Source organism: Pygocentrus nattereri, chromosome 2, assembly GCF_015220715.1.
Source record: "Pygocentrus nattereri isolate fPygNat1 chromosome 2, fPygNat1.pri, whole genome shotgun sequence".
NCBI classification, from domain to species: Eukaryota; Metazoa; Chordata; class Actinopteri; order Characiformes; family Serrasalmidae; genus Pygocentrus; species Pygocentrus nattereri.
In genome coordinates this window covers 2,528,282-2,551,790 of record NC_051212.1, presented here as the reverse complement: position 1 = coordinate 2,551,790, position 23,509 = coordinate 2,528,282, and the positions used below count along the sequence as shown (strand labels likewise).

The following is a 23,509-nucleotide window of genomic DNA, read 5'->3' as shown; positions in this document are numbered from 1 at the left end:
CATGTTGCCTCATACTCTGCCATTTGCAGCTGCTGTGGACAACTTCATTGATCAGGAATGTTCTAGTGTCGCCACTTGCTCTTAAACTGTACACTGGCAGGGATGGGAGAGCTACTAAATTAGTAGTTAGCTTTGTAACTAGTATTACTTTGTAGCTACTTTTCCAAAATTTGTAGCTAGCTGTGTGTGTATGTATAGGTGTTTGTGTGTATGTATAGGTGTTTGTGTGTGTGTGTGTGTGTGTGTGTGTAGGTGTTTGCGTGTGTGTGTTTGTATGTATGTATGTATGTATGTATGTATGTATAGGTGTGTGTGTGTGTATATATATATGTGTGTGTGGGTGTATATGTGTGTGTGTGTGTGTGTGTGTACCTCCAGTAGTTCTGTATAGAGCTCCAGTCCCTGGTTCTGCAGGAATATTCTGCAGGCCTTTGGAGTTTCGTCAGTGAGGTTCCACAGAGCGCTCAGAGCGAACTTTAGCGTGGAGTCCACCGCTCCCACTGACGCCCTCTGCTGGACAATACTCAGCAACTGCTGTAGGTCAGAAATAACAGCTCCACTTTAGCCGGGTTTGTTCATTTGACTGTTAATTTCTCCGTCTGTCAGTTTGTTCTCCAACTCCTTCATCTGCCGCAGTGCTCAGTGGACAGTGGTTCATCAGTCCTCGGCCAAAGATCAGACAGACAATCTAAAACTAATATAACACTTTCACATTAATGTAACAATCTCCCAAACCTGCACCTCGGTACAAACTTAAAAGCCAGATTAGGGTCAGAAAATTACGCCACATTAATCTGATTGGTCATTCCACTTCTAACAAGGACACATGATGTCATCAATGAGACTCGGTGCTCTTATTCTTGCTCTGTTTCTAATTATTTTTATTTATTGTTTCTAGTTGTTTGTTTTTGATTGTTTTGTTATTGTTATGGTTGTGTTTGTGTTATTTTTGTTTTATTAAGTCTTGTTTAAGTTGCTTTGTTGATTTATACTGTTATATCAGTTATTTTTTATTGTTTCCTACTGACTTTTCTGTGTTATTCTCAAGTCTGTAAAGAACAAAACTTACTCTATACAGCATTTTTACCTGCAACCTGAACAACAAATGTTAGCTATAATAACATCTGCCTTAGTAGAAAATATCTGTATTTTTGGTTGTTTACTAACTGAGCTGCAGTACTAAAGTTACGAGCTACAGGGACTTGGTAGCACTGCTGTGTCTGATCCACTCATACCAGCACAACACACCAGAACCACATCAGTGTTACTCCAGTGCTGAGAATGATCCACCACCCAAATAGTACCTGCTCTGTGAGGGTCCATGGGGGTCCTGACCACTGAAGAACAGGGTAACAGAGTATCAGAGAAACAGATGGACTACAGTCTGTAACTGTAGAACTACAGAGTGGAACTATACAGTAAGTGGAGCTGATAAAGTGGACAGTGAGCGTAGAAACAACACAGACATCCTGTACAGGAAAGGGTGAAACCGGCTCTACTTCCCGAGGAAGCTGCGGTCATTTAACTTCTACAGGAAGCTCCTGCAGATGTTCTATCAGACCATGGTTGCCAGCTGTCTTTTCTATGCTGTGGTGTGCTGGGGAGGAAGCATAAAAAGGAGAGACGAGTTGCGGCTGGTCAAGCTGGTCAGGTGAGCGGGGTCAGTGGTCAGTGTGTAACTGGACACTGTGGTCAAGGTGGCTGAGAGGAGGACATTACACAAACTGCTCTCCATTATGGAGGATGATGGCCACCCACTGCACACCATCATCATGGACAGGAGGAGCAGGTTTAGTGGCAGGTTGCTGTCACAGAGCTGCTCAACCCACAGATTCAGGAGATCCTTTGTCCCCAGAGCCATCAGGCTCTTCAACTCTTCCCAGGGGGACCAGCGGAGAAGAGGAAACAGGATGGATGAGGACTGAATCTGGATCATGTTAAATCATGAATCACCATAGGTTTACATCTCAGGCTTAATCTTGTGTTTCTCTATCCATCTGAACACCTTCCTGTACATACTGCACGTTCTGCAGCCCCTATCGCGTACCTTGCCCATCTGGACGTTCCACACTGCTACCTGTAGACATCTGCATGTGTTTAGGCAGTACTGTAGGCAGTAGTACCTCCTGCTAAAGTCATCACTGCGTCTTCCAACTCAGGTTATAGATCTTATTACAGATTGTTGTATTTTTCTAGTTGTATATCTGCCTGTAGAGAGGAGTTTTATATCTATTCTTCCTGTCATATGTTTTCACCCTTACTACTATGACTGTCCTGTGTTGTGTGTCTGCTACTGGCTGCTACATCTCCTTCGGGATCAATAAAGTGTCTGTCTGTCTGTCATTTTTCATTCCTGATCAATTCAACTGCATCAACGTATAGTGTCTGAACTGGTAGTGAGTGTTGTCATCAGTTCAAGCTGTTACATTTACATTTACATTTATGGCATTTGGCTGACTTATCCAGAGCGACTTACAATTTGTAATTGCTTTACACAGGTAGGCCAAGGTGGTGTTAGGAGTCTTGCCCAAGGACTCTTATTGGTATAGTGTAGGGTGTTTACCCAGGCGGGGATTGAACCCCAGTCTACAGTGTAGAAGGCAGAGATGTTACCCACTACACTAACCAACCACACAAAAGTATTGTTACACAATACTTAGAGCTTAAAAATAACAAGCAGGATAATCTATTAAATGAAAATGAATTACAAACGACAGGTACCTATTGCTTTAGCTCCTGAAATGACCTAGAACACCCTGAGGGTTCCCACGGTTCCCAACACTGCACACTGCATTTACTTTCTTTATTTGTTTTGTTTACTTTATTGTAATCATTAAATTAAATGAAATAAAAACATTAATTTGTCACTCCTTATGTGTCTGAGGGTGAAAGAGTCTCCCTACAATCAGAGGTTAAACGTGATGGTGAGGATGTTGAGCTCTGACCTTTATGATGAACTCTTCTGCCCCCAGGTGGCCGATCTCCTCCACGCTCAGCTGCAGAGAGTCAGAGGGAGGTTCACAACAATCTTTTCAGCCTCCTTTCTGTATTTATAGTTTACTCTTAAATCGGAGCGACAAAATAAGAGCTTTTGAGTCATATGCATCTCTCCAGCCCTTAACATGCCCCTTACCTTGGACACCAGTAAGGAGACGACAGCCACGGACATCCTCTGTAGAGTCTGATCTTCATACAGGCTCAGACACGTCATCACCTGCTTAGCGGCCTCATACCTGACAAAAACACATGCAGGTCAGTCTGGGCGGAATCATCAAACCCCTGACTGACCAGAGAATGATGTCCATGTGCCCACTATAGTGCGCGCAAAACTTTAAGCTTCTATCTTTATTATTTTCTGAGATATGTCTAAAAAAATTAGGCATGGCTTTCATTTTAGCCATATAATGAAAAACTTCAGTAACACTATGAATTATGTATTCATAATGCAAATAAATGCATTTATAGAGCATTAAATAGCATTTATCATGAGGCTGTTAATAATTACCCTTAAGTAGTTACATACATACATAATTACATACTGTGATCTGGTGTCCGTAGATCATCCCAGCCGTGATGTTATTGGTGGTAACTCCCTCCTCGAGTGCTCTACTGCTTTAATACAGCAGTTAAATAAATACAGTAAGAAATGAATAAACTGGCCGTGAACGCGGCTTTAATATGTTTTAATGTTCAGCTCCTTCCTCCTAATTACAGCTCCTTAACGAGCAGCTCGTTACTACGTCAGAGTAACGAGCTCCGCCCACTCGCCGCTCAGCCGGCAGTTCGTTCTCCAGCTCCTTACACTAAATTCCCAAACTGTCGTCTCCACTGAGCAGCTTTTCAGTCGGCAGCTGTGACAGAAGAACAGCTGAACAACCTGGAATCAGCCAGAAATGAACCCAACACCATTCGCCAGACGTGTCTGATCTTCAGAGTCGGACCAAATCAGACTGAGCCGTAAAACTGACCCAATATCAGGTTCAGCTCAGTTTGGTCAGTTTCTCCAGATCAGTATTAATGTTGTTTTGTTCCAGCCGGTCTGTAAAGCTTCTTACAGCCCGTTTAGTTTGGCGAATGGTGTTGGGTTCATTTCTGGCTGATTCCAGGTTGTTCAGCTGTTCTTCTGTCACAGCTGCCGACTGAAAAGCTGCTCAGTGGTGACGACAGTTTAGGAATTTATTGTCGTCTCGTCTTCAGAGTCGGACCAAATCGGCTGTCGGTCAGATGTGGTCTTAACAGGGTCCGTTTTCTGTTTGTGGCAAAGTAAGAAGTAAAAATGTTTAAATGGCTTGAGCGCCTCCTACAGCCGTTAAAGTCTCAGCTGAGTGATGGTGTTTGTGAAAAATCGGTGATGTTATGGTGAAACAGCAGCTGGGTTAGAACGCCTCTCAACCAATCAGCTTGTGTGACTGGAACTAACTGTTGTCTACATAACATTTTAAAGTCATAAAGTCAGGTTCATAGCTGTTGGAGGCGAAAGTGATTATAACCCAACAAATGTTTACCAGGATGTACCTCAATCTGCTGTGAGGCAGAATATATCCTGTTATACAACAAGCATCCATGTTTAAATGGTTCTTACAAGCTCATATTGTGTGTTGTGAAACCTGACATATGGTTTTATAATAAGGTGTTACACACGTACCTGTAACGACGTATAAGCAATCATGTAAGCTTATGCTAGGCATCATAAGGTATAGTGTTTGCCATGCAGCACATTATAAATGCATTTATAAAGCATAATGAATTCAGGATTCATAAGAAAAGTTACACACTTTTTCACTGTTGATGATAAAAGCTTGAATATGTCATTATGGATTATATTGTGGTTTAGTACGTGTTTAACTAACAAATGAAGCCAAACTACGATGAACATTTACTTCATGCACTGGAGCAACTTGGGCCTTCAACTATCTCCACACTGAAAAACATCACATATTTCAGTTACAGGTATTTATTCCCCATATCACAGGATGCATTACAACATATCTGGTCTTCTTATGAAGTGTACTGTACAGTGCCCTCCATAATTATTGGCACCCCTGGTTAAGATGTGTTCTTTAGCTTCTAATAAATTGAGGGTTTTTTTAAATAATATAGGACCACGATGGAAAAAAGAGCAAAATCCAACCTTTATCTCAAGTGCATTTATTCAGTAGGAAAAAAATCCCACATTAAGAAATAATTGTTTAACATCAAATAATGTGTGCCACAATTATTAGCACCCCTGATGTTAATACTTTGTACAACCCCCCTTTGCCAACAAAACAGCACCTAATCTTCTCCTATAATGTTTCACAAGATGGGAGAACACAGAAAGAGGAATCTTCGACCATTCCTCTTTGCACAATCTCTCTAAATCATCCAGCGACCTGGGTCCTCTCCTCTGCACTCTCCTCTTCAGCTCACCCCACAGGTTTTCAATGGGGTTAAGGTCTGGGGACTGAGATGGCCATGGGAGGAGCTTGATTCTGTGTGTGGTCAACCATTTCTGTGTAGATCTTGCCATATGTTTAGGGTCATTATCTTGCTGAAAGACCCAGTGACGACCCATCTTCAGCTTTCGGGCAGAAGCCACCAGATTTTGTTTTAAAATGTCCTGGTATTTCAAAGCATTCATGATGCCATGCACCCTAACAAGGTTCCCTGGGCCTTTGGAAGAAAAGCAGGCCCACAGCATCACTGATCCTCCCCCGTATTTCACAGTGGGCATGAGGTGCTTTTCTGCATACTCAGCTCTTGTGTTACGCCAGACCCACTTACAGCATTTGTTGCCAAAAAGCTCTATCTTTGTTTCATCTGACCAAAGCACACGGTCCCAGTTGAAGTCCCAGTACTGCTTAGCAAACTCCAAACGTTTACGTTTATGATTGTGAGTGAGAAAAGGTTTTTTCCGTGCATGCCTCCCAAACAGCTTGTTGGCGTGTAGATAGCGTCTGATGGTTGTTTTGGAGACTTCGTGACCCCAAGATGCTACCATTTGTTGCAGTTCCGTAACAGTGAGCTTTGGAGAACTTTTTATTTCTCTTATCATCCTCCTCACTGTGCGTGGTGGCAAAATAAACTTGCGTCCTCGTCCAGACTTGTTTACCACTGTTCCAGTTGTTTTAAACTTCTTAATAATTCCTCTGACAGTAGATACGGACAGGTGTAGGTGAGTGGCTATTTTCTTGTAGCCATTGCCTGACCTGTGAAGGTCAACACACATCTGCCTTACTTGAATGCTATGTTCCTTTGTCTTTCCCATGTTGAAGAGAAATGGCCTCTGTGTCACGTCATAATTATACCCCAGGGAAACAGGAAGTTGTGAATTGCTAATTAAATGTTCCTACATACTTTGATTAACTTCGTAAACTACTGTAGAAGTGACAGAAATTCTTTAATTACATTTATTTCCTAAGAATTGTTAGGGGTGCCAATAATTGTGGAACAGGTGATTTTATGAAGAAAAATTATTTCTTAGTCAGGTATTTTATTTTCCCCCTAAAACTCTACTTGAGTTAAAGGTTACATTTTTCTACAATTTTCAGTGTGACAGTATGTTTCCACAATAAAAACTGAATTTATTTTAAGGCTTTTGACACATCTTAACCAGGGGTGCCAATAATTATGGAGGGCACTGTAAATAAATTCTACAGTTCTTTTATTCAGTTATTAAATATGAAGTTAGAATCTTGAGCCAAACACTACTGACCTGTTGAAGGGAACAGTCTGAAGAATGTGGTCACTACACAAGGCCAGCAGGCAATTCTTCTGGATCTAAACACATTCAGGTTTTAATTTAGTGATTATCTTCAAGATCTAAACACATATTCAGGTTTTTAGTTATTATCTTCTGGATCTAAACACATATTCAGGTTTTTAGTTATTATCTTCTGGATCTAAACACATATTCAGATTTTTAGTTATTATCTTCAGGATCTAAACACATTCAGGTTTTTAGTTATTATCTTCTGGATCTAAACACATAGAGGTTTTAATTTAGTTATCATTATCTGGATCTAAACACTAGTACACTAAACTGCTAGTATTTATTATTAAGATATTAAAATAGTATTTTATTTCTTATTATTGAAATGTCTTATTTCAATGTTGAGTCATAGTAAATAATATCTGCTGTTATTATTCTGTAACTAGCTATTATTGAAAGGTGTAAATGTTATTATTATAAATATTTTACTTATTATCTGTTACTAGTTACTACTAAAATACTGAAAAGTTTGTTATTATCTGCTGCTAGTTATTGTCCTTATTATGACTGAAATACTTAAATATCTCAGTTATTATTTTAGTTACTATTGAAATACTGACATTACTCAGTTGTTCTTTCCGTTACTATTAAAATACTGAATTATCATAGTTATTATTTTACTTATTATTAAAATACAGAAAAACCTCAGTTTTAATCTTAATTACTATTGAAAAACTGGAATCTCTCAGTTTCATCTTAGCTATTGTTAAAATATCTGTTATCTTAGTTACTACTGTAATATAGACATTTCTGTTATTATTTTAGTTACTATTGAAATACTGAAATCTCATTTATTATCTTATTTACTATTTAAGTATTGAAATTTCTCAGTTATTATTTCAATTACTATTAAAAGATTGGAATATAGGAATTATTATATTATTTATTTTTAAAATACTGGAATATCTCAGTTATCATATTAGTTATTTTTAAAACTTAACTATCTTAGTTATTATCTTAGTTATTACTTATTAATATATTTAACATATTAATATCTCAGTTATTATTGTAGTTACCTTAAAAAAATACAGAAATATCTCAGTTACTAATTAAATTACTATTGAAATACTTTAATACGAGTTGTGATCTTAATTATTATTGAAATACTGATATATCTTAGTTATTAGTAATTAAGACAGGGAAATATCTTGATGATCTGTTGCTGTACAGTGAATTTACTGTAAGTGAGAGTGGAGAAGTGCTTGTACCTGTTCATGGTTGGGAAAGTTCTTCATGGTTGTGATGAGCTGCTGGACTACATTTCCCAGCAGTCTGAGGGGCATGCTCACCGCCAGCTCAAGATTGGTCAGGTTGAACACGCAGGCTGTGGATACGAGCTGAACGCCGACAGACCCTGAATGTGTCTGCATTCCAGCACACACCAGCTACACACACACACACACACACACACACACTTATTTTTATGTAAGTAATTATATGTTATTTAATGATTTTATTCCAATGGCAGAAAATTTTAAATGTTTAAGTGCTAATTTTGTGAAATTATCTGCCAACAAATTGTCATTTCACTACATAAAATAACTGAAAATTGGTAAAAGTGTTTGTTGAATAATCTATAAAATATGTTAAATAACATAAGTTAATAATATCCCAACAGAAATCGCTTAATAAAAATATCAGATCTAATGACCAGATGTAAGATGTTCACTCTCCAATGTAAAAAACTAAATGCATAATATCTGAAGACGCCAAACAGCAGCGCATTTCCTCCGGGGTCTTGCGGTTTGTTATTAGTCAGTAGTCTCTTAGTCGTGGTGATATGTATGTGTATGTATGTGTTATGAATGAAGGTGTTGGTGAAGTAAATAAAAATAAATAATAAATGAATTTGACTGTAGAGGCACACAGTAAATCTGACCTTCAGGACGTCCGGCTGGGAGCCGATGTCCAGCTGGTTGGTGAGGTTGTGGAGGTGGAGCAGCGCCCTCTGCAGGAGGACTTCTCTCTCTCTGTAGCGCCTCAGAGCCTCACACAGCTGAGTGAGATTAAACTCTCCAGCCACCTAAACTTACAGCCAGACGTCCACACAGAAACAAACAGCCTCTCTGCATTACATCCCAGTCGACTGCAAAAGTTTGAGCACCCCTGGTCTAATGGCATTTTATGTTGATTGAAAATAAGACACATCAATCTAGAACCCGATCAAATAGGACCTTTACTGCAAATTTTACACTGTTCATTTTCATTTGAACAAACATGGAACTTGACCAGGGGTGCACAAACTTTTAGCAACTGTATTCCCAAATTTCCAGAGATGCATCTTCCCTTCAGTGCTCAACAGTAATGTGCTGATATGATCACAGTGGCGTCGACAGTTATTTACCATTAAAATATACCTATTAAAATGGGACCTATATTTAAATTAATATTATAAATATTAATTAAATATTATATTTCTCTCTAATGCTTTTACAGATCAATACATTTTATACAATTTATACATTTCATGTTTCAATATTGGCAGATATGAACATGAAAAATACATACATCTGCCCTAAAGTCCCATATAAGCCCCTCCCTAATATAAACACTTTTTTATATTTTCTAAGTAAAAACAGTCAACAAAACAAACAAAATAAATATTAAATGAGCACAAGGCCGAAACCTGGACCAGCGTTCTTTACGATCACACTCGTCTGAAACCGCGTGGAGTTGTTCAGTAATCGCTAACAGACTTCCCGACACTGTATGATACACTCATCTATAAACACAGAGTCAGGAGCATTATGATGAAGCTAAAACATTAGCAGCCACCTGGAACACTGTGCCTGATCTGAACCTCATCTATTATTTAAGATAACTGGTGAGACACAAGCTTCCTTTACTTGTTAGCTACATTAGCTTCATAGCTCCCGTGCCAAAGAAGTAAAATTCAGACACTGAAGACGTTTCAGCTGATTGGCGACATCTGGAGGACGAACTATATGACGGGTTTAAGTGAGTCTGACCTCACCTTCAGATTTCCTTCTCCAGACAGGAAGTCGGAGGCTCCAGCTCCGGTGGCCAGCAGACCTAAAAACCTCATCCCCCGCCGGGCCTCCAAAAACGGCTTCAACACAGCATCGCTGACCCCAGACCAGCCGGACACGTCCAGAGACTCCAGAGCTGGGAGGATTTGCGGACGCTCCAGCAGCTGCAGCACCACAGCCTGTAATGGAGGAACCTGCTCACATCTCACTCTGTCGCTTTCATAGGTGCTCTATAATGTTCATATGATCCACACAGTCGCTCTGACAGACTGTAATACACTACAGGAAGCGTAGGGGGCGATATGGCTTCTACTGTTTCATTTAAAAAGCTCTATAATGTTCATATGATCCACACAGTCACTCTGACAGACTGTAATACACTACAGGAAGCGTAGGGGGCGATACGGCTTCTACTGTTTCATTTAAAAAGCTCTATAATGTTCATATGATCCACACAGTCGCTCTGACAGACTGTAATACACTACAGGAAGCGTAGGGGGCGATACGGCTTCTACTGTTTCATTTAAAAAGCTCTATAATGTTCATATGATCCACACAGTCGCTCTGACAGACTGTAATACACTACAGGAAGCGTAGGGGGCGATACGGCTTCTACTGTTTCATTTAAAAAGCTCTATAATGTTCATATGATCCACACAGTCACTCTGACAGACTGTAATACACTACAGGAAGCGTAGGGGGCGATACGGCTTCTACTGTTTCATTTAAAAAGCTCTATAATGATCATATGATCCACACAGTCGCTCTGACAGACTGTAATACACTACAGGAAGCGTAGGGGGCGATACGGCTTCTACTGTTTCATTTAAAAAGCTCTATAATGTTCATATGATCCACACAGTCACTCTGACAGACTGTAATACACTACAGGAAGCGTAGGGGGCGATACGGCTTCTACTGTTTCATTTAAAAAGCTCTATAATGTTCATATGATCCACACAGTCGCTCTGACATACTGTAATACACTACAGGAAGCGTAGGGCCTTATAAGCGTAGGGGCGATACGGCTTCTACTGTTTCATTTAAAAAGCTCTATAATGTTCATATGATCCACACAGTCGCTCTGACAGACTGTAATGCACTACAGGAAGCGTAGGGGGCGATACGGCTTCTACTGTTTCATTTAAAAAGCTCTATAATGTTCATATGATCCACACAGTCGCTCTGACAGACTGTAATACACTACAGGAAGCGTAGGGGGCGATACGGCTTCTACTGTTTCATTTAAAAAGCTCTATAATGTTCATATGATCCACACAGTCGCTCTGACAGACTGTAATACACTACAGGAAGCGTAGGGGGCGATACGGCTTCTACTGTTTCATTTAAAAAGCTCTATAATGTTCATATGATCCACACAGTCGCTCTGACAGCCTGTAATACACTACAGGAAGCGTAGGGGGCGATACGGCTTCTACTGTTTCATTTAAAAAGCTCTATAATGTTCATATGATCCACACAGTCGCTCTGACAGACTGTAATACACTACAGGAAGCGTAGGGGGCGATACGGCTTCTACTGTTTCATTTAAAAAGCTCTATAATGTTCATATGATCCACACAGTCGCTCTGACAGACTGTAATACACTACAGGAAGCGTAGGGGGCGATACGGCTTCTACTGCTTCATTTAAAAAGCTCTATAATGTTCATATGATCCACACAGTCGCTCTGACAGACTGTAATAAACTACAGGAAGCGTAGGGGGCGATACGGCTTCTACTGTTTCATTTAAAAAGCTCTATAACGTTCATATGATCCACACAGTCGCTCTGACAGACTGTAATACACTACAGGAAGCGTAGGGGGCGATACGGCTTCTACTGTTTCATTTAAAAAGCTCTATAACGTTCATATGATCCACACAGTCACTCTGACAGACTGTAATACACTACAGGAAGCGTAGGGGGCGATACGGCTTCTACTGTTTCATTTAAAAAGCTCTATAATGTTCATATGATCCACACAGTCGCTCTGACAGACTGTAATACACTACAGGAAGCATAGGGGGCGATACGGCTTCTACTGTTTCATTTAAAAAGCTCTATAATGTTCATATGATCCACACAGTCGCTCTGACAGACTGTAATACACTACAGGAAGCATAGGGGGCGATACGGCTTCTACTGTTTCATTTAAAAAGCTCTATAATGTTCATATGATCCACACAGTCACTCTGACAGACTGTAATACACTACAGGAAGCGTAGGGGGCGATACGGCTTCTACTGTTTCATTTAAAAAGCTCTATAATGTTCATATGATCCACACAGTCGCTCTGACAGACTGTAATACACTACAGGAAGCGTAGGGGGCGATACGGCTTCTACTGTTTCATTTAAAAAGCTCTATAATGTTCATATGATCCACACAGTCGCTCTGACAGACTGTAATACACTACAGGAAGCGTAGGGGGCGATACAGCTTCTACTGTTTCATTTAAAAAGCTCTATAATGTTCATATGATCCACACAGTCGCTCTGACAGACTGTAATACACTACAGGAAGCGTAGGGGGCGATACGGCTTCTACTGTTTCATTTAAAAAGCTCTATAATGTTCATATGATCCACACAGTCGCTCTGACAGACTGTAATACACTACAGGAAGCGTAGGGGGCGATACGGCTTCTACTGTTTCATTTAAAAAGCTCTATAATGTTCATATGATCCACACAGTCGCTCTGACAGACTGTAATACACTACAGGAAGCGTAGGGGGCGATACGGCTTCTACTGTTTCATTTAAAAAGCTCTATAATGTTCATATGATCCACACAGTCGCTCTGACAGACTGTAATACACTACAGGAAGCGTAGGGGGCGATACGGCTTCTACTGTTTCATTTAAAAAGCTCTATAATGTTCATATGATCCACACAGTCGCTCTGACAGACTGTAATACACTACAGGAAGCTTAGGGGGCGATACGGCTTCTACTGTTTCATTTAAAAAGCTCTATAATGTTCATATGATCCACACAGTCGCTCTGACAGACTGTAATACACTACAGGAAGCGTAGGGGGCGATACGGCTTCTACTGTTTCATTTAAAAAGCCTCTATAATGTTCATATGATCCACACAGTCGCTCTGACAGACTGTAATACACTACAGGAAGCGTAGGGGGCGATACGGCTTCTACTGTTTCATTTAAAAAGCTCTATAATGTTCATATGATCCACACAGTCGCTCTGACAGACTGTAATACACTACAGGAAGCGTAGGGGGCGATACGGCTTCTACTGTTTCATTTATAAAGCTCTATAATGTTCATATGATCCACACAGTCGCTCTGACAGACTGTAATACACTACAGGAAGCGTAGGGGGCGATACGGCTTCTACCGTTTCATTTAAAAAGCTCTATAATGTTCATATGATCCACACAGTCGCTCTGACAGACTGTAATACACTACAGGAAGCGTAGGGGGCGATACGGCTTCTACTGTTTCATTTAAAAAGCTCTATAATGTTCATATGATCCACACAGTCGCTCTGACAGACTGTAATACACTACAGGAAGCGTAGGGGGCGATACGGCTTCTACCGTTTCATTTAAAAAGCTCTATAATGTTCATATGATCCACACAGTCGCTCTGACAGACTGTAATACACTACAGGAAGCGTAGGGGGCGATACGGCTTCTACCGTTTCATTTAAAAAGCTCTATAATGTTCATATGATCCACATAGTCGCTCTGACAGACTGTAATACACTACAGGAAGCGTAGGGGGCGATACGGCTTCTACTGTTTCATTTAAAAAGCTCTATAATGTTCATATGATCCACACAGTCGCTCTGACAGACTGTAATACACTACAGGAAGCGTAGGGGGCGATATGGCTTCTACTGTTTCATTTAAAAAGCTCTATAATGTTCATATGATCCACACAGTCGCTCTGACAGACTGTAATACACTACAGGAAGCGTAGGGGGCGATACGGCTTCTACCGTTTCATTTAAAAAGCTCTATAATGTTCATATGATCCACACAGTCACTCTGACAGACTGTAATACACTACAGGAAGCGTAGGGGGCGATACGGCTTCTACTGTTTCATTTAAAAAGCTCTATAATGTTCATATGATCCACACAGTCGCTCTGACAGACTGTAATACACTACAGGAAGCGTAGGGGGCGATACGGCTTCTACTGTTTCATTTAAAAAGCTCTATAATGTTCATATGATCCACACAGTCACTCTGACAGACTGTAATACACTACAGGAAGCGTAGGGGGCGATACGGCTTCTACTGTTTCATTTAAAAAGCTCTATAATGTTCATATGATCCACACAGTCACTCTGACAGACTGTAATACACTACAGGAAGCGTAGGGGGCGATACGGCTTCTACTGTTTCATTTAAAAAGCTCTATAATGTTCATATGATCCACACAGTCGCTCTGACAGACTGTAATACACTACAGGAAGCGTAGGGGGCGATACGGCTTCTACTGTTTCATTTAAAAAGCTCTATAATGTTCATATGATCCACACAGTCGCTCTGACAGACTGTAATACACTACAGGAAGCGTAGGGGGCGATACGGCTTCTACTGTTTCATTTAAAAAGCTCTATAATGTTCATATGATCCACACAGTCACTCTGACAGACTGTAATACACTACAGGAAGCGTAGGGGGCGATACGGCTTCTACTGTTTCATTTAAAAAGCTCTATAATGTTAATATGATCCACACAGTCGCTCTGACAGACTGTAATACACTACAGGAAGCGTAGGGGGCGATACGGCTTCTACTGTTTCATTTAAAAAGCTCTATAATGTTCATATGATCCACACAGTCGCTCTGACAGACTGTAATACACTACAGGAAGCGTAGGGGGCGATACGGCTTCTACTGTTTCATTTAAAAAGCTCTATAATGTTCATATGATCCACACAGTCGCTCTGACAGACCGTAATACACTACAGGAAGCGTAGGGGGCGATACGGCTTCTACTGTTTCATTTAAAAAGCTCTATAATGTTCATATGATCCACACAGTCAATCTGACAGACTGTAATACACTACAGGAAGCGTAGGGGGCGATACGGCTTCTACTGTTTCATTTAAAAAGCTCTATAATGTTCATATGATCCACACAGTCACTCTGACAGACTGTAATACACTACAGGAAGCGTAGGGGGCGATACGGCTTCTACTGTTTCATTTAAAAAGCTCTATAATGTTCATATGATCCACACAGTCAATCTGACAGACTGTAATACACTACAGGAAGCGTAGGGGGCGATACGGCTTCTACTGTTTCATTTAAAAAGCTCTATAATGTTCATATGATCCACACAGTCGCTCTGACAGACTGTAATACACTACAGGAAGCGTAGGGGGCGATACGGCTTCTACTGTTTCATTTAAAAAGCTCTATAATGTTCATATGATCCACACAGTCGCTCTGACAGACTGTAATACACTACAGGAAGCGTAGGGGGCGATACGGCTTCTATTGTTTCATTTAAAAAGCTCTATAATGTTCATATGATCCACACAGTCGCTCTGACAGACTGTAATACACTACAGGAAGCGTAGGGGGCGATACGGCTTCTGCTGTTTCATTTCAAAAACTCTATAATGTTAATATGATCCACACAGTCGCTCTGACAGACTGTAATACACTACAGGAAGCGTAGGGGGCGATACGGCTTCTACTGTTTCATTTAAAAAGTGTAATAATATTTAACTATTAGTAGAATATAATAATGTCTCTTACAGGAATTTCGCTGTCTGTGTCCAGTCGGTCGTTGGAGATGTCCAGGTGTCTGAGCTGCTCTAGATTGGAGAGGATGGAAAGGAGGCTGGCCGTGGACATGTCCAGGGGATGTAGGCCGTGGGCAGTGAGGGAATACAGGTGAGTCTTCAGGTTCAGCAAAGGAGTCAGGTCAGTAACGGCTGTCCCAGATATATCCAGACTGTCCAGCATGGGGAGTGAGCAGATATCCTCCAGCCCCGAGTCGTCCAGCTGCGTCCAGGCCACACCGAGACTCCGCAGAGCCCGCAGTGAGCTGAAGCTCAGGCTGGGGTCTGAGCTCGAGCTGAGGAGATCCAGTCCAGTCAAGGTCAGCCTCTGGAGGCTCTGCCGGCATTGCTGATTGGATGAGAGACCCTAGAGACAGAGGAGTGGGCAATATGAACTCAAATTCATGTCATAACATTTTCCACCAACTGGACAATAAGAACTAATAACAATTAGAAAATAGTAGTACTACAATAAATTAAAAAAAAAAGAATTTTGCTTTGATAAAACATACAAAAGGTGCACTACGTAAGATTGTATGTTTTGGGGATTTGGAGACCTCTCTGGCGGAAATGTGTAACTGCACATGTAGAAGAACGTTCTGTAGTGTGGGTGGTGCTTTGGACCCTGAGTAAATGAATCGGATGAATGAAAGAGAACCAAAGAGAACTCAGTCTAGACGCGGTGAATGAGTGAATGAGTGAGTGAATTATCTACTACCGTCGTCACATCTTCACCAGCGTGACGTTGATTCTGAGATCATTTGAGGCCAAAACATTGAGCCGGACCTTCTTTTGGAGTCTGTGTGTGATGTTACTACATAAAGACGTACCACATGGTCTGACCTTTACAGGACGACTCTCCATATTTTAGCCTGTTTTTATCTGTACAGCATCTTTCATGCACAGTGTCAATTCAAAGCGCTTTACACAAACAGAAAACTAAGAGCATCAGATAAAAACACAGCTTTATTACATTCCTGAGATCCAGCCGCTCAGACAGGCTTTAGCAGGATTGTTAAAGTGAATTAGAAGAAAAAACGCAATTACAATTATGCTCGAGTCATTTGAGGCACGCTGCGAGAGGAAGAGCACAAAGTTAGTGCTTCTAACTGCTGAGTGGCAGCCAGGTCTGAACATCTTACTCTAAAGTAACTCGAGCTGTAAATCGATCCTCTGAACACTCGTTCAAAAAACCTCCACAGAGCTGATGAAGCTTAGGAGAACGTTCAGATGTACACAAGTCACTTCCGGCACCCTAACTGGAAAAAGCCGCTCTTCCACTGCATGAATCCGGCTCGACTCGGCTCTCTCGACTCACTTTTGGGACCAGCTGCTTCGATTCCACTGCAGGTATAGCGCCCCCTCATAGTGGCGCCAAAGAAAACTGCTGAGATGTGAAGGAGACAAATGTTCAAACAAGGCTGACGGCAGCGAGACAAACGACTGCTGACAAAAACAAGAGAGTTTGGGAAAAACCACCTCAGAGTTCAGACGGCGAGGTGATTCTGGCGCTCCAAAGCGACGCAGGAGGCTACGCTGACCTGGTAGCTAACGTTAGCATACGTGTTTAGAGTTTCTCTCTGACCGATCGGCACTCTGCAGTGCTTTCACATCACCTTTTGGTATTGACTTGGAACCTTGATGGAAATGGAAGCAAAAAAGTACCGGATTCCGCAAGCGATCAGGTTTTTAAACCCACAAGGACTGTTCCAATACAGCCCCCCATTGACGGAATGACAATAAAAGCCTCTTGACTTGACTTACCAGGTACCAACATCTGGTAAATGCTTGGTAAGCTAAAGGAAAACCAACAAAGGTGAGTTGAGACAAGTCGAGTCGAGCCGGTACCACACAGAGGAAAAGTGCCTTAAGAGCACCAAAAGTTACCAAGATACTTCTCTCAGTTTAAACAACAAAATATTCCACAGTTCAGCTTTAAATATGCTCTGAAAAATGATGCGGCCCTTTCTACCGAATCACACATCAAAATTCCGGTGCTAATGATCCCCATAACAGACCTGGAAAGGCAGGCATAGTGTGACTCAGTTACAACAGCACTTAAATACCGCACCTGCAGGATGTCAGAGACGGTGATGTCGCCACGGAGACGGGAAGCGTCTAGCTCCTTGAGGCGATGGGAGCAGAGAGCCTTGCGGAAAGCATCAGCAGAGAGACGGCAGGAGCGGATACTCACTCGCTTCAGGTGCAAACACTCAGTACCTCTGAACACACCGAGGGTTCGGTCATCCAGCACACCTGAGACGGGGAGAAGATCAAAAAAGAAGGGGTTATTAAGGGTCCGCACAGAGACTCTGACCCATCGGTTTCTCTGATACTCTCTGATAGCCCCATTGTGCCCTGTTCTTCAGCGGTCAGGACCCCCATGGACCCCCACAGGGCAGGTACTATTTAAGTGGTGGATCATTCTCAGCACTGCAGTAACACTGATGTGGTGGTGTGTTAGTGTGTGTTGCGCTGGTCTGAGTGGATCAGACATAGCAGTGCTGCTGGAGCTTTTAAACACCTCAGTGTCTCTGCTGGACTGAGAATAGTCCACCAACCAAAAATATCCAGCCGGCAGTGTCCTGTGGGCAGCGTCCTGTGGGCAGCGTCCTGTGGGCAGCGTCCTGTGGGCAGCGTCCTGTGGGCAGCGTCCTGTGACCACTGATGAAGGACTAGAGGATGACCAACACAAACTGCCTGATAAGGTCGGCACCCCACTGACTGTTTGCCATTCAGATTACTGCCCTGCATATGAGCTCTGACTCGTTTTCAATCTCCTCAAACAGATTTTAAATGCATAAGGACTTTTATTTTGAAAAAAAACCCAAGACAGTAGTGCGTCCTGCTATGATGTTTGGTTTGGAGACTGTGGCTCTGTCTAAAAGACAGGAGGCTGAGCTGGAGGTGGCGGAGATGAAGATGCTGAGATTTTTGTTGGGAGTGACCAGGCTGGACAAGATTAGAAATGAGCAGATCAGAGGGACAGTGAAGGTGGAGCAGTTTGGAGATAAAGCCAGAGAGGCCAGGTTGAGATGGTTTGGACATGTGTTGAGGAGGAATAGTGGATATATTGGTCAAAGAAGGTTGGAGATGGAGCTGCGGGGTAGAAGGAGAAGAGGTAGACCTCAGAGAAGGTTTATGGATGTAGTGAAGGTGGACATGGAGATGGTTGGTGTAAAAGTAGAGGAGGCAGTGGATAGGGCAAGATGGAGGCAGATGATCCGCTGTGGCGACCCCTAAAGGGAGCAGCCGAAAGAAGAAGAAGAAGAAGAACCCAAGACAAACAACTGCGAGGAAAAATAATGACTAGGCCTGAAATACAGTACGGTTATAGAAAGTGTTGTTGACAGTGAACTGGATTAAAACCATTTACTAAAGTAATTAAAGTAAATACTAAAATAATAAAGTATAACGAAAGAAATGAAGGAAGGAAAACGTATTAAATTAGCGATGCTATGTGGAATTTTGTCTAATACCCTGTTTAACCGCCAGTGGGCCGACCAGAAAACGCTGAGAAAAACACCAGAGGACCACCAGCTTTGCCGTCGGTGGACCAACAGTTGCCTGCTCTCCTCTCCCTATCAGGAACTCCATCTATCTAAGTTAGCTGGCTAGCTGAAGTGTTGGTGAGGCAGCTGTGCTGTATGCTGCACTCTGTGTTAGCCATCTGCGTCTGGGGGTCCATAACCTTACCCTTATCCTGAGGTGGGACCTGTTTTCTGAATTCCCTCACAGAGGTTGGTGAAGAGAGGGAGCAGAAATACCCAGAAGCGGCTCAAATCAGGGGATGGATGATTTTAGGGGGGGTAGATGTTCACTTTCTTGAATCAGGCTGACCGCTAGGGGTGGGCAACATGAAGCTGTTTTATCATTGTTGTGATAAATGATGTCACGGCCCTCTTCTGTGAGCATATTGTGGATCATCATTACCTACAGAACACAGACTAACAGCATGTCCCAATACAAGGTCAGCATGATTTGGCCTCTTTAACTGGATCTAGTGCAGCGCAATTTGTAAAACCCAGGTTGGTGGTCTTCGCACCCCAATTAGGGGGTTTCGTACCCTGTTTGTGTGGCTTATGACTCCCAGGTAGGGGTTTTTGTACACCCAGGTAGGGGGATTCTTACCACCTTTATAGTTTGTCTGGCTGGAAGCCGACAGTGTTCTTATAGAGGCGTCCCCCTTTCGGTCCTACTTCACAATTTGTAAAATGCTGAACAGCAATAACTGTCTTATTATTTTTGTTGTTATTGTTGTTTGTGGCACTACAGGCTTTGTTTCTTCCAAATGATTAAATCTCAGAAATTGATGTCACCCCTACTGACATCCATTCAACCAGGAGTTTCTTCAGCCCTGTCGCCCACCCCTACTGACATCCATTCAACAAGGAGCTTATTCAGCCCTGTCGCCCACCCCTACTGACATCCATTCAACCAGGAGCTTCTTCAGCCCCGTCACCCACCCCTACTGACATCCATTCAACCACGAGTTTCTTCAGCCCTGTCGCCCACCCCTACTGACATCCATTCAACAAGGAGCTTCTTCAGCCCTGTCGCCCACCCCTACTGACATCCATTCAACCATGAGTTTCTTCAGCCCTGTCGCCCACCCCTACTGACATCCATTCAACCAGGAGCTTCTTCAGCCCTGTCGCCCACCCCTACTGACATCCATTCAACCAGGAGCTTCTTCAGCCCTGTTGCCCACCCCTACTGACACCCACTTGACCAGGAGCTTCTTCAGCCCTGTCGCCCACCCCTACTGACATCCATTCAACCAGGAGCTTCTTCAGCCCTGTTGCCCACCCCTACTAACACTCACTTGACCAGGAGCTTCTTCAGCCCTGTCGCCCACCCCTACTGACACCCACTTGACCAGGAGCTTCTTCAGCCCTGTTGCCCACCCCTACTGACACCCACTTGACCAAGAGCTTCTTCAGCCCTGTTGCCCACCCCTACTGACACCCACTTGACAAGGAGCTTCTTCAGCCCTGTTGCCCACCCCTACTGACACCCACTTGACCAGGAGCTTCTTCAGCGCTGTCGCCCACCCCTACTGACATCCATTCAACCAGGAGCTTCTTCAGCCCTGTTGCCCACCCCTACTGACACCCACTTGACCAGGAGCTTCTTCAGCCCTGTCGCCCACCCCTACTGACATCCATTCAACCAGGAGCTTCTTCAGCCCTGTTGCCCACCCCTACTAACACTCACTTGACCAGGAGCTTCTTCAGCCCTGTCGCCCACCCCTACTGACACCCACTTGACCAGGAGCTTCTTCAGCCCTGTTGCCCACCCCTACTGACACCCACTTGACCAAGAGCTTCTTCAGCCCTGTTGCCCACCCCTACTGACACCCACTTGACAAGGAGCTTCTTCAGCCCTGTTGCCCACCCCTACTGACACCCACTTGACCAGGAGCTTCTTCAGCGCTGTTGCCCACCCCTACTGACATCCATTCAACCAGGAGCTTCTTCAGCCCCATCACCCACCCCTACTACCCCTCTAGCTTGTCTATTCCCTCTCCCCAAGTCCGCTGCCCCTGTCCTCACCCTGCTGGACCATGGTGTGAATGAGGAGGTCAGAGAGCTCCTGAGGAAACGCTGGACAGGAGCTGAGCTGCAGAGAGCCATCAGAGCGGACGCTGCATAGAGCCTGCAGGTTACGGCACACGCACTCCACACACAGGCCGGACAGAGACGGGGGGCCGTCCTCATCCTCACAGGGTCCGCACAGAGACCGGGGGCCGTCCTCATCCTGAAACACACACTGTAAAGACTTTATCAAGAACTCCAGACACAAAGTCTGGCCAAAAGTATGTGGACACCGGACCAAGACACCTATATAAGCTTGGTGGACACCCATTCTAAGCCTGTGGGCATTAATATGGAGTTGGTCCCCATTTGCAGCTGGAACAGCTTCCACTCTTCTGGGAAGCTTCCCACAAGATGTTGGAGAGTGACTGTGGGAATCTGTGCCCATTCAGGCAAAAGAGCATTTGTGAGGTCAGAGACTGGTCCTTTAGTAAAGCTCCTGACATCCTGCTGATGTTGCTTCCAGAGGCAATCTGGATCTCTGCAGTGAGTGAGTGATGGAACAGAAGGTAGATGAGTTTAAGTGCTTCAGCACTCGGAGGTCCCACTCTGTGAGTTTGTGTGGTCTAATGCTTCACAGCTGAGCTGTCATTCCTACTAGACGCTTCCCTTTCACAATAACAGCACGTATCATACACCTGTTAGCAATGGGTGAAACACCTGAACTCAGTAAGTAGGAGGCGTGTCCACATACTTATGGCCACAGTGTGTATTGCTGGTCAACCGTTTAATATAAGCAGTCACACTAAACCTCGGTGTTATACTGAGTACTAACTTACGCAGTTTAGACTGAACTCTTTAAAAGTTGGTTCTTCAAAGTTCAAGTTCGTTGATTTATTCAATATTTAAAGCAGGTTCTTTACAGAACCAAAAAGGGTTGACATTGTAACAACAGAACTATTTTCAGAAAAGTTCTATATAGAACCATATACAACACATTCTCCACCGTTTCACCATGCAGAGAACCTTTTAATCATGCAAACGGTCATGGTTCTACACAGAGCCACTGTCTTTACTAAAGAACCCTTGAAGAACCATCCATATTCCAAACAGATTGGGAACAAGAAGTTAACATAAATAATACAGCAGGAGGGTTAACCCTTCACAGCCCCAGGTTGGGGGTCTTCTTAACCCAGTTAGGGAGGCTTCTTAGCGCAAGATTGGGGGGTCTTCTTACCCCAGTCAGGTGGCTTCGCACCCAGTATGGGTGTGCTTCTTACCCCAGTTTAGGAAAGTCTTACCACCATGTTGGGAGGCTACTTAGAGCAGGTTGGGGGTCTTCTTACCCAAGTTAAGGGGCTTCTCACCTAGTATGGAGGTCTTCTTACTTCAGTTTAGGAACTTCTTACCACCAGGTTGGGAGTCTTCATACCCCAGTTACAAGACTTCATACCCAGTTTAGGAACTTCTCACCCCCAGGCAGGGGGCTTCTTACCTCAGATTAGAGCTTGTTTAGCTGTAAACCGACACTGTTCTTATGGGGGGCGTCCCCCCGCCCCTTTCGGTCCTACTTCACATGATCCAAACTGATCTCCAGTCCAGAACCTGGGCGCAGCAGTGACCGCAGGCCTAAGCTGCTGTACCAGCCGTGTGACCACACTATAACCTGCTCTGAGCTCCTGATCGGGCGGCCTGAGGCAGTCTGAGCCTCTGTTTATAGCTCCTCTGCCCTCCACGGCACTGCGCGAATCCCAGGCGCGCACACGGCGCTTTCAGCGCGTTCACGACAGAACCACTCACCATGGCCTCGGTTCAGTCCAGAACAGTCCAGAAGAGTCCGCGACTGATTCCGCGTACAAACTTGGTGAAACAGCGCCGTGAGAGAAACACAGGACTTCGCAACTCAGGACAGTCCGTCTGCACGACCATTGGATGCCTCGCCGCACACGTGATCACGGCCACTCGTACGTGGATTAGCTCAGCGCTGCTGAACCGATTCTTTTGAATCATACGCCCGACTCAGTTGATTCGTGAGCCGCTTTGTCAGGAGCCCCTCTCTCTCCGCTCCAGGGGGCTGGAGGGCAGCTAAGCTGGGGTCTAACACCAGCAGCTGATATCTACCTAAGTCTGTCCTACAGGGGAAGCCCACCCTTCCTCCAGGATCCCTGCATTATTACCTGGTTCAGATGTAAACAGAATCATTCAGAGCGGTTCGGTGTGAAACGCTCCGTTCTAGATGAACTCACCGAGTCAGAGCTCCTCACAGTGGTGGTGATGGGAACCAGACGTCCCCCTCTAAAAGCTCCTCACAGTGGTGGTGATGGGAACCAGACGTCCCCTCTAAAAGCTCCTCACAGTGGTGGTGATGGGAACCAGACGTACCTCTAAAAGCTCCTCACAGTGGTGGTGATGGGAACCAGACCGGTGGGGCTAAACCGCTGTACCTGAACGGTGGAGCTAAA

General features: G+C 43.6%; 1 protein-coding gene across 6 annotated transcripts in view; it reads right to left on the bottom strand.

The window, feature by feature from the left end:
* Positions 1–23,000, bottom strand: part of si:ch1073-82l19.1 (protein zyg-11 homolog) — a 30,393-nt gene extending 7,393 nt beyond the window's left edge. For 5 of the 6 annotated variants that reach the window (XR_005129282.1, XM_037532201.1, XM_037532205.1 and 2 more), the window contains exons 1-11: positions 22,848–22,999; positions 21,066–21,270; positions 17,582–17,766; positions 15,485–15,877; positions 9,726–9,920; positions 8,631–8,774; positions 7,960–8,136; positions 6,695–6,759; positions 3,134–3,233; positions 2,946–2,996; positions 373–534 (exon numbers count right to left, since the gene is read on the bottom strand). Coding sequence is in view for 5 of the 6 variants with exons in the window: in XM_037532201.1 (XP_037388098.1) it covers positions 373–534; positions 2,946–2,996; positions 3,134–3,233; positions 6,695–6,759; positions 7,960–8,136; positions 8,631–8,774; positions 9,726–9,920; positions 15,485–15,877; positions 17,582–17,766; positions 21,066–21,270; positions 22,848–22,850 (1,680 nt within the window). In the remaining variant the exon portion in view is untranslated. Of the gene's footprint in view, positions 1–372; positions 535–2,945; positions 2,997–3,133; positions 3,234–6,694; positions 6,760–7,959; positions 8,137–8,630; positions 8,775–9,725; positions 9,921–15,484; positions 15,878–17,581; positions 17,767–21,065; positions 21,271–22,847 lie in introns of all 6 variants that reach the window. The other variant, XM_037532197.1, reaches the window with a different exon arrangement.
* Between the last annotated feature and the right edge of the window lie 509 nt (positions 23,001–23,509).